Source organism: Folsomia candida, unplaced genomic scaffold (genome assembly GCF_002217175.1).
Source record: "Folsomia candida strain VU population unplaced genomic scaffold, ASM221717v1 Fcan01_Sc001, whole genome shotgun sequence".
NCBI lineage: Eukaryota > Metazoa > Arthropoda > Collembola > Entomobryomorpha > Isotomidae > Folsomia > Folsomia candida.
The window spans coordinates 19,872,582-19,885,209 of NW_019091193.1; the positions used below are offsets into that span (position 1 = coordinate 19,872,582).

Consider the following 12,628-nt stretch of genomic DNA (forward strand, 5'->3'; position numbering starts at 1 on the left):
AAGTATTGCATTTCTCTATAACGATTTTATTTCGATTGAAGCTTTTTTTACCTTCCTGTCTAATTGAGCAGTATGAAATAAATTATTTCTAGCAGCCATAGCATAAAAACAGAAAATCAGCCTATGAGGAGCTTATTTGCTGCCCTTCTATCCGTCTAGACAGAAAGAAGGAGACAATTGATTTTCGATTTGCCGGGCGCGATTGACAGTCTTGAAAATCTTTGCTGAAAACGATAGGGTCGGGATGGGATGATGAAAAGCAAGTTTCATCTCGCCTGCTGATGCAATTTTCTACTTTCTCGGAACATTATATACGACTCTCCGTTCTCAGCAAATCTACCAGTCGTCTAATCCTTATTATGGATACTCGTATTGAAACCCTGTATAAAAACGTATTTGACTTGTTAACTAAATCAAATATTAAACTTTTTACATTGATCTGAACCGAGAAAGGTACTTACATATATCCCTCGTGTACTTTATACTGATTAATGATTCTCAATCTTTCTAGTGATACTGATAATCTAATAATAATCTAAATACATAGCATTGCATATATTTTTGTCTGCCCAGTCTCGAGCGATAATGTTTAACCTAACTAAAAAACGAAACTTTCTCCTCCATAATCTCATGAAGAGAAAGTCAAGTTGAATTAGGCCAAATAGTAACTTAAAAATTAGAATACTGTGAATTAGTGACCATGCATGAGTTGATGTAAGGAATCAACTGAATATATTGTATTTTCAGTGCTGCATTACAAGTCGAATATTCTATCAAACCAAACCACATTAGTCTTTTAGTATTTTGACATAATCTTCAAGATTAAAGTTTTTATGATCAAATGGTTTTTATCAACTTCTCTTGATCTTTTTGATTTATTTCTTACATTATACAACATCCTTACGTTTCCTTTCTATAGAATTATACGTATGTAGGTATAAACAGAAATACGTTAACTGTTTCTTTATAAATACTTTCAAGGTGTACAAGTGCTTGGGCTTTCTGTCTGCATTTAATTTAAATTTTTTACCGACCTCTAATCAATCACTTAACCGTTTCTTAACGAGCTACGACAAAGAAGGAACAATGATTAGTTTCATTAGACGAGAACACTCTTCCAACTGATCAGCGTAACTCTGCTAGCCTGACTCCATGTAGTTCCGTGCTTTGCTCTATTTTAATGATGAGAACATAAAGTGTTTCCTCAGTTTGCGGACTTTCTCCTGCTGCTGCAGTGGAACACAAAGACGACCGCAGGATATTACTATGTTCGCTCCACTTAATAATTGGGAGGCAGTACTTTACGACCATGTATGTACAAAGTGTGTGTTTAAGACCGCGCACCATGAGTAGTTCCCCCATCACCAGTTTAATGTAATTGCGAAAACATTCTTTGTGACACCCTAAACACCTTATGTGCTTGTGGTTCAGCTACGTTTATTGCGACTTGCTATGACGTACGTGATGTAGTAAAAGTGTGTCGATTTTCTTCCCTGAATCTTGGACGTTTTTGAGAAACTCTAGAAATTTCGAAATTGGAAGAGATTGGATATATCTTTATTTCCATTCATCGAGTCTTATGAAAGCTGACACAAAAAAAGAGTCCTACGTTGAGAAGGAAAATATGATTTTTTAAAAGAAATTCAGAGGGTTTGCTGAAATGTAAGATAAAATCAAGAGAGAAGATCGATTAATGGTTCCGGTGGAAAAGAGTTGGTCCCGGATCACCCGTACTTTCATGAACACAAACCACATGGTGACGGTTGTACTAACACATACGTATGTGTCCTTCTTCCTCTCGAAAAGATTGGGCATGCATCCACACAACACAATCTCCGAAATATTATGGAATGGAGAAAATGCTTTTGTTGGGTGTTTCTGCAGTTTCGGTCGAGCTGGAGATTTTGAGCAGCCCTACAAGTTACATATATACAACAGCGGAATACAACATCTTCAAAGTCACGTATGGCTCTCTCTGTGAAGGTGGGAAATGAAAAAGAATAAAATTGGACGTTATTGATGGAGCAGAATGATTTGGGGGCACATAGCTATCCTTCGAGATACTTTATTTAATGTTATTCGTCAAGTCAGAAAATGTGATAAATTTTCTAGTCGTCGCAACACAATTGGTGACCTTTCTCCTCACTCCTGCCAGCCACCAGATTAAGATTGGTGGATTTTGTCGATAGTGTAATAATGGGTTGTCCCTTTCGCTCATGTTTCAAAAGAAACTAAAGTTTTACAAGCGTGGCTTTGGAGCCATTCTGCTAGTTCACGGAGGATATATAGACATCCATGAGGAGAAGAATGTGAAAATGATAATTCTACCCGAAAACTTTCACCGTAGGCTCCACATCGTCGTGCGGCCGTGTGGCATTTCAACTTTGTCGCTCCAAGTACGCATTAGTTCAGTTCACCAGCCAAACATTATAAAAATGACAAACTTTTCGTCTCCACTTTCGCTAAGCTTTAGACAATATTTTTGAACCGTCCTATAAGCGATCAAGGGGCCACGGAGCAACGCATGCACCTGTTATTAGCTGGCCTTCCTACTCCTACACGTACACGCAAATATTTTTTTGATAAGTATATGGAAACATCACTTTAAAGCATAAAATAGCTTATGAGGCTCGTGACCTAGTCTCACAATGCCCCTCGCACCTTTTAATAGATCGACGTCACTTTCACGAGAAAATTTATCTATAAACAGATATTTTTTACTTGATAAAAATAGATAGATGCATGTATTGTTCATGGTTCTACTAAAACCCTGTGAGCAAATTATTACACTCAGAAACCTAGAAATACGATCTGTAAAAGCCGATAACCAACTCGAGATAAAATGCCGAACATCAAGAAAACCTAAAAACTGTATTTTTGCGACATTAAACGAAATTCCCCAGCTCCTCACTTTCTGTTCGCAAAGAAGGAGAAAGATAGCGAGCCGTCGGTGGACTTATTGATGTATCGGATTTGGGATGATCAGAATCTGGGTCGGTCGGTCTTCGGTGGGGAAACACCACGATGGGAGAGTGTGCTGAAGGAAACCACGTGCTAATCCCAGCTCGGAGGGAGACAAACCAACGAAGGTGGGTGAAAGGGATAACTGGGAGCGAGTTTCCCATTTCGAAATGTTGAGCACCATCTGCAGCTCACAAAATGGACCCACTTTCTCCGGCTTTCTTTTCTCACCCTCCAGGTAGATGAGGAGATCGCCCACTTCTCACTCTCCGCTCACCAACCATTCAACCGGCAGCATGATTTATGGCCTTTTATAAATAATGCGCACATTAAATTTCATACAGAACTTCAGTTGATTCTTCAATTTGTCAAATAATCATTCCCTGTCTTCCCTGAGCTTTGTGGATATCACGCATAAATATAATTGCAATTTTGACCTGCTAATGTGGAGGGAGCTCATTGTTCGTTATAGGTAGCACTCGTGATTTATTTAATTATTTATCTTCCCAATATTGAACTAGGCCTAAACTGGTGAAATATGATGTCAAGGAGAAATTCTGGATTAAGGTAGAGAGAGAGAGCGCACTCCATCATTCAACAGAGCAAATTTCACTTACAGGGTAGACCAGACCACACTCTGGACAATTCCAGTCATGCCCTATTCATAAGTCAGTTTAAATTAATTCAGTATTTCATTCTTGCATGGCCACATATTGAATTAAAGCCCAACTTCGGATACCTCACATCTGCAAGCAATGGTTGCCAAACGGATTTTAGTAATGTTGTACCTATGTAAGTTAATGCAAGTGCACACAAATTATGGTATTATTATGTATTGTGGATACATATGTAGAAATAGTGAGTATTCCGACAAAATTTCTCTAAAATCCGAATATCGGATTCGAATATCGAAACTTCCCAACTTTAGACATTTGATTATATTTAAAGTAGTTCTGTTTCATGTTATATGAAAAATGATTTTATAAAAATAATTCACAAGGGAAACGACAAAAAAGATAGAAAATAAGATGTTCAGTGAAATTAAATGATGACAAAAGTTACAGGGTGCATACACATTTATCAGATGTGAGAAAAGTTACCCTCACCACCAAAGTAATTCATATTCGAATGATCATAACAATAAATTATGAGATTTGTATGAGATTGGCCCCTTGAACAAGAGCTTATTGCGTCTTCATGTCAGTTTGTCCTTGCGTTACAGCAGCATATACGTATGTAATCCCTTTAAACTTTTCAGATTGAGTTGTAATTTTTGTCATATTAAATATGAGCCAGAAGACTCGCCAAGTTCGACGATGAGAAAATTTAGTTAAAATTTCTGTACTTGTGTTTCTGACTTGTTCGTAAATTGTGACATTAAATTTTACTAATGGCTTTTAAGCCATTTCTGTAACAGTGGGGAAGTGTTAGAAAGTAGGATCATTTGAGACCAAATACGCCTTGTCCTGTCAAGCTAATATTTTGCATACACAATTTTTGCTAATACAGATTTGGAGCAAACTAATCGGATTCGTTAAAGAAATATAAAATATCTGGCTCGGGCTTACGAATCCAGCTTCGATGCTAGAGGTTTTTATGTACTTCCTTTCTAAGCTAAACATTTCTATTTGGCTAACGTCATTGTCAAGTAAACCAGCAAACCGCGAAGATGAGCTATTTAGTGGACGCACTTATGTAGATGTCAAATTTTCTTATCTTTAGTAAAGACATTTGGAGAGATGCCAACCTTTTTGCTTTCCAACTTTGCGGAAGCAAGAAGAGTGCAAAACGCTTGTTCACCACAGCAAGGATTGAATTTTCAATACAAAAATTATTGAATATCTGTTTAAAATCACAATAGAGTAAAGAAAGAATTAAATGTGGATCAGTATAAAATCTCCCCAAGAATTTTCCCAGCAAAACAAAATACATGGATTAAGATGATCAGGCTTTAAATTAGTTTAAATTAAGTTGCATTAACACGTGCGAAATATGTTCGTTAGAAAATCTTGTGCAACAATCCAGTTGTCATAAGATCTCGGAACACAGTTTAACTTATGTATGTAAGTTCGGTACTTCAACATCGTACTTTTTATACAATAAATATATTATTCTTTTGGGTCACAGAATTAAATTTTATAATTAATTATATAACTATGATTAACGAGATGTGTAGCAACGATTTTGCTAGACCATTCACCTACTAGTTGATGGTAATAACATATTAGCACATTGTCAAAATTTGGGGTTTGAAACTGAGAAATTGACAAATATCATACTTTTCATTTTCCACAGAAATTTAGAACTAGCATTTAATAGTGATTGAACACATTCTTGTTTATTACATTGTATTGTTTTGTAGTGATAATAAAGCAACTCTTCAAACACGATAGAACAACTTGAAATTCAAGTGAAATATAACTTTAAACAAGCTTATGGAGCTCATTTGTCTCTTTGATCTCAACGAGAAAGATAAGGACACGCCAAACTTTGCTTTCTCTTTCAAAAGGGTGAAAACATTTTATTATTTATGTGTATATTTATAGAGAATAAATTATATTTTATTGTAGACACTATTTCTTTCACCTTTACTCCTGATGATATATGAATGAAATGAACTATTACAAAGACTTTGAACATCTATTTTTCGCATCCCATCCAAAGGAACATAAATAAATGTCCAATTTGCACACAAAATACGTCCATGTCCTCAGCACCTTAATTTGATAAACTTTTCATCACCAGTCGTGGAATTGCAATCTCAATGCATGTCTCGATTAGCATTTACTTTTTAACCCTAAAATATAGCTTTCTACAACTCTTAGTTTTGCGTAAATAAAACCAGTTATGTATTTTGTCCTTTGACAAAAACATTTTACTTACTAAGTACATATTACCAATGACCAAAGTATACGTCGCTCTTCTAGCACTTGAGTTATTATTAGCTTTTCTGATTTTATAGAAAGAATAATTGCCAGTATACGGTAATTATCTACATATAACCGTTATTAAAATAACAAACGTAATGCATCAAGACGTGAGGAACACATGTGAAAATAATATAGAGACACACGCACATATTTACTTACAAATTAGTACGCAAAGTCTCCATCTCTGTTATCAAAACTTTGGGATTTAAAGTTATCTCAAGCCTCAATGCTTCCTAATTAACTTATTTCCAAATCAGCAAAACTTCTCGAGTTAATTTATTACTTGGTTTATTTACACTCTCCATCGAACAGCGTCACTTTCAAAATGAGAGGGTGAAAATGAAGGCAAGTTTATAAACAAATTAGTCCGGATCAGAAACAACAATATTTTGCACTCCGTCATCGACTATAATTCATCACCCTTCCATAATTCTCCAGATTAGCAGTCCGTCGCCTGTACGTATTGAACGTAGGAGTCCATGCTGAAATAATTTGCATAAAGTTCTCCAGCTTTCTCTCCTGACAATGTGAAGGGTGAATATGAAAAGTCAAAGTTTAGAGCGACACTGTGATTAATTTTTTTTAGACCAATATGAATACCAATCTATATGCGAGGACATGAACAGAAGAGCGGCGATGTCATTGACGTAGCTTAATTTGTTATGCTATTGATGTCACTCGTTTATTTATACGTGGAGAATTACTGCGGATGAAAGTAAAATCTAAAAGCATTTTCGGATTTGGACTGTTTTTATTAATTGTTGAAACTGTAACCTTATGCAAATAAGGGTAAGTTTTAAACTATTTTGCATGTTGTGTGTGTTCCATTGAAATTTGTTACATTCAATTTGACCCTTTCCACGCATCATTCAAACCGCACTGGCTATATTTTCATGCAGAATAATACATACGTCTCGTGGTCTTTGTCACCACGACCTAAATACTATTCGTGTACATAGCTCAAGGATGAGATTGGCAGCATGAAACTAATTAAATGAACTCACGCAGAAGCCCATCTTTGTAAATTGAGGCGTCGTTTCCTGTGTGCCTCCGACATTATCCACCTTCCGCACACTGTTGAGCTCCAATTGTCGTCACCAGCACTGGATAAAAGTTACGTCAATAACGACGTGGGGTTGATTAGTCTGCACCGCCATATCAATTCACTTCTACGGACTCCTTAGTGCTATGATTTTTGTGTTGTAAACTTATGTAAAATAAAGCAAATAAAGCATGTTGAAATAAACTTTGTTAGTTGTGTTAAAAATACATCCTTTGTGAATTACCACGCTTTCCGCGTGCTGCGAAGAAAACCAAGTTTTCAGGAAATACTTTAAAAACTTGAGGAAACATTGTTTTAAATTTAGACTTGAACAAATAGTTGTTTTATCAGTCTGCATCCCAGCACCGGTAGCTCCTCCTTAATTCCGTGTCACTCAGACTTGACCAACTTTCTATTTCATTCTGCAAGAACTTTCCTGTGCCACATCACAACCCACGAGCAAAATCCAAACTGGATAATAATGGCAACCTGCTCATAAAATGGGATTTTATTGCTTTAGAGCTTTTACTTTCTCCGTGCAAACTTGAGGAATAAATTCGCCTGTCCCTTGTGCATTCACTCTCAGCTCACTCACTGGCCTCCTCCTCACGCTCCTTTGTTGCTTTCCAAATTACAGGCTCAAAACTTAACTTTAAATGAAAATCAAAACTGTTCAACGTGAAAGCAACCGTTTCAAAGTCTCTTGAGTGGTTGCATCATGCAGACAATATAACATGTAGAAAACCAGTTGATTGTACTTGCAACGGTGTTATTCCTTGTATAAACTGATCCCATTGGTGGTTTTTTAGTGTGAGCAGGAACAAACTTATCAAACTCACGTCTTATTTTTAACGCATTTTAACATCGTGCGCTTCCATTCAAAATTTTCACGTTTGAAATTACAATTGTGTGAGTTCGCATCCTATTTTGCGCACTGACGAGGTAATGAATCCTGTTTGTCGGTGTATGCTGGTGCATTTTCGTTTGAGACGTTTGTAAATCTGCTTTCCTGGTTTCTTCTTAAAGACCTTTTGTCCTAATGCAACAATAATTTGACATTCGGGTCCCCACCCACGAACTTTTTTGTATATTGCAGTAGCATCTGTTTGACACTTTCCAGCCAAACTAAATGTCATCATCGTGACACCAATCCTAGTTTATCGAGTTGACAAAGCTGAGAAAGATTTTGAGTGACGGCAAATGACAGGGACAGGAGGGCAAGTGCTTGATTATTAAATAATACTCGACTATTTCACTGTGTGTAATTTAAAGAAAAATATTGATTCCCAGGTTTGTGCTACGATACTCATCACCTAGAATTAGTGCCAATGCATCCTTCCGAGTTTGGTGACACGTTTATTTATTAAATATGTAGCCAGTGTAGCCGTGGTTTAGCAGCAGCGAGCACACGTAAATAGACTTATCGAATTCGGAACTATTGGGTTTTGTGCAATGTGGACTGACATGTCTGTTAGAACTGACCTAATAAACTATTTCTATCAACTCTGCAGGCTTCAGTGACAAAGTAGTTGTTGCTGTTACAGAATTGTGGCATATACTACATGGAAAACAACCAATTACAGGATAATGCTGGTCGCAGCTGGCCCGACCTAATTAAAAATTTACTCAGTCTTCTACGGAAACAAATGTATTGTGAATATCAGGCGAAATGAGAATACTGCTGACGCCATAAATTAATAAAGGTCGACTTCAGTTACGGTTGGTTTGGCTGATAATTAAAAAAAGACAAAGTACAATACAAATACGAAATTACAGCTCGAGGTTCTGTCTAAAACCACCACAATTGAGATTTACTCCGTTTCATCTTCTCCAAGTCTCTCACCAGTCTCACGTGATTTCTCAATATCCTTTTTACCCTACATTTCTAACACTCGCTGGGAGATTAATACCAGGTTTTCAGCGAACGTATGTAGATGTGCATATTATGCAAGAAGATTTTCTCAAATGATAATAAATGTGATGTGCTTGCCGAATATTAATTTCTATTTCAGAATGGTAAAAATTTGTGCAATTTTCGTTAATGGAATTATGTCGTCGTCCTCAAATCCTTTCATCCAACTTTCACTGATGACTGAAACATCCACCAATCAAGCACCGCTTAGTTACCCACATTCATACTTGAAGATTTCCCGTTGAATCTTCTTTCCTCTTTCTCTTCTGCGTATGGATACCCGTTCGTAGAAAGTAACTGACTCAAACTAGTAGCAGAGGCTGTCTGCAGACGTGAAGAAAGGCATTTTCTTCCTTCTCGCTGTCTCTGAGCTACACAACTCGTGCTGCGTGTTCTAGTATGCACTAGCTAGTTGGTTAGTTAGTTAGTTATATAGTTGACCCAAACAACACTTGTCACATGTTCCTCAAGACCAAAGGGCAAGTTACAACTGACGTCTTCATTTCTTCCTCTTGCAAATTATGCTACAACATCGACATAGCCGCACTCGTGTGACAGGCTGTTGAGCTCCCTTGAATTTCTTCCCCGGTCCACACACACACACCGACTGGCAGAAGGAATGAGGACAAATTTATGGAATTTTTTCACGGATGCAAGGTCCATGAAGTCGTGGTGAACAGCCCGAAGCAGTCATGCACTTTAGAGTCATGTTATGTTCCGAACAAACGGCACGTTCCCACGCTTTGCTTAATCTTAAAAAGTCGGATATCTTATTTTATTATCTACTTTTCCTGACGTTGAGATCCAGTTCTCGTACAACCTCACTAAAAGTTTAATGGCAATACTTTCCCTCTTCTCCTTCGTCGACTGCAGATGATGACGACTCAGTTTATGTTTAAATGAATCAATATTTTCAGGTGGAATTTTTACTCTGAGACTTCCCCTCTTGTGGCGATAATGAAGAAATGGAAGGTGACTTTGCTTGTGGACTGAATATGAATGTTTATGATTTTATTAAAGCGACTTCCAGACGACAATATTTGGGTTTGAGGTGGAAATCAGGACGTGATCCAGACACAGTGAGAGGTGGAAGAGAGCAGAGAAGGATTTCGCAAATGGGAAGATGTAGAAAATAAGGGACGAGAGAAGCAGAGGACGAACCACCACAAGCCTTGTGTGGTATGCGTGTGTGTGCTCTGGGTGAAAGTCTGAACTACTTTGAGCCAAGCCAGCCACCTCGCACTCACTTTCTCAGATTGAACACACTCCGCCGCACAGCCAACAGTTCCATTCACGTTCCTCATCCTCTCGTGGGGAGAAAGTTGGATGTGCTGGCTGGCGGAGGCTACTTTGCTTTGGTTGGGTTTTCGAAAGAACGATGCCTTGCGTGGGACACTCGCTCTCACAATGCTACATACATCCCAGCTTTAAATAGCTGTGGTGTGTAGAGGACAAAGATAGAAACCATCCGTGGTGACGACCAAGTGCTCCGTGTACAGGATCCGTCGTGGAACTGATAACCCAAATTTCAGCAAAATCGATAGATCGTGATACATTTTTTGATCAGTGCATTTTATGTTTGCGAATAGATTGAATTTTATGTTATCCGAGTCGTTCACGTAATGACAGAATTCATGGGAATCCTCAGCCAACCAGTTTGTACACAGCGTACCCCATCCCAAAGAGCAGAGTGAGATCACTGGAGAAAGTGCTTGCATTAGTGATACTTTGCCCCTGACTAGTCCATGGAATAAACCTAGCTCGCCAGGCGGGCTGCATACCCAAAGAAGAGGACGAAGAAGAAGAAGCAACAGACAGTTGCCATTCATTCCTCGGATATTCCTTTTTCTGAAAAGGACAGTTCATGCACTTCATATTTAAATGTATAATTTAATTACAAACATTTAGTACAATAGGTGGCGATGATTGTATTACGTGTCTGGCAGACCAGTGCCTATGCCAGGCTCTAAGTATCTCAATTTATTACAGACTCGGGGGTAACTCATGATTTTTTCGTGAGCTCTTCACTCTCATGGATGAACCCTGTGATTGCTTTAACAGAGATCAAACACATTTCAATATCCACATCGAGAAACCCGTACAGCACTAACCAGCAAAACTTTAATCTATTCGAATTTAGAATCGAGAAGGATATCACAAATCCGACATCCCACCATCCATTTCTCCATTCTGATGTTCCTATCCGTCTCACTGTCGCTCAATTCTTATCGCAGTCACAGAATGTATTTGTCCATCCATGCGTATATGTATATACTATGAACTACTGCATAAATATCCACTGCATATCATCCCTGTTGACTATGTACATTCAAAACGTATAGGGAAGCCTCCACAGGCTTTTTTAGTCTTTTGGAAATGAAAGTGGTTTCATTTCTATTGTAGGAACACTTGAGAAAAAGAGAGAGAGTTTTCTCCAATAAAACTTCAGTGCCACTACATTTTTACCCATTTAGGAGCAGTTTATTTGGAGAAACTGACACCAAATACTTTTTCTTCCGTTTGCAAATATTTTTTAATAGAAGGCAAAATGTGTCACGATTGAATAAATATTTTGATCAACCAATTACAGAGCAATTTAACTGGAGTCTAATGGACCATTAGACTCCAGTTAAGTTTGCCATTAGTAATGGCATTGCTTGCTTTTACTTGCTTAGTTTTAGATTAAATTACTTTTGGTGCTTCCAACTTCTTCCTCAGTTAATTTAGACAAAGTTAAAACACGACTGGCGAACAATTGAGATCATGGATTGTCCATCAAGACTGCATGCCTGGATGCTGCTAAATATCATGTTCTTGATATTTTAAAAGGGCTGTGCTGAAAACATTCTTTTTTATATCATCAACAACCTTCAATGGATTTATTACATAGCAATCAATAATCACTACCGATTACAATGGTCATAATTGGTTGCTTCAAGAACCTTATTAATTACATTATTGAGTGGAGATTCATTATTGAAATAAAGACTAAAACTAGAAAAACTGACGAGAAAGAAGTGAAAAACTTCTAGCGCTGCGGGTATAACATCGATCCGATAGACTACTAGATTTCGATAAAAGAAAGAGGAGAAAGTGAAGAGAAAGTACGAGCTAACAGAATGTATTTCATCACACACAATTCTGTTAAGAGAAGGAAAGTCGCTGATTTGATGGACCACGATTCGCATCCTTACGAGAGGGAGAAAGTATGTCACAACGGTATGAAAGTTGAAATGGATTTCAGAGGAATTGTTAATAATTCAAACCTACATATTCCTTGACATAGTTCTACTTCCGGATTCTTTTTTCTGATTAATAAAGAGCATGTCAAATTACGGTCACCGATATTTGTATGCCTTCTTAAACCTCAATTTACTGGAAACCAATATGTTGATCAAAAGACCCAAGAGGATCATATTCCACGAAAGAGCGCAATGAACGCGAGCTGAGCATCTTGTGTTCCATACGAAAAAATAAAGTTGAAAGCCCAAAGGACGTTTACTTTTGTGTAACCTCAACCTGACCAACAGTCAAAATTTATTGAGCAAGTTTTTACGCCATACACACAAGTCGAGAAACTGACTGGGATAAGGAATTGGGCAAAGTAAACTCAATAAAATGAAAGAGCTGGATGCAATCAAATATGTGTTAGCATCATTAAATTGCTTTCACTTACTTGCACCACATAGGTACATACTTAGTTTTTTTCGTCCTTGGACCAAAATTTTAAGGCAGCTTGTTAAATTTACAGTCAAGTGTTCACCAAAATTCTTCCTCCATCGC

General features: G+C 37.5%; 1 protein-coding gene across 3 annotated transcripts in view; it reads right to left on the reverse strand.

Moving 5' to 3' along the window:
• Positions 1-12,628, reverse strand: part of LOC110842289 (potassium/sodium hyperpolarization-activated cyclic nucleotide-gated channel 3) — an 86,110-nt gene that overhangs the window by 55,980 nt on the left and 17,502 nt on the right. Inside the window, exon 1 of one of the 3 annotated variants that reach the window (XM_035851551.1) lies at positions 6,896-8,930. The exons of the other annotated variants lie outside the window; for them this stretch is intronic. Coding sequence (XP_035707444.1) covers positions 6,896-6,948 — 53 coding nt within the window. The 5' untranslated portion in view covers positions 6,949-8,930. Of the gene's footprint in view, positions 1-6,895; positions 8,931-12,628 lie in introns of those variants that run through there. 3 annotated transcript variants of the gene reach the window in all.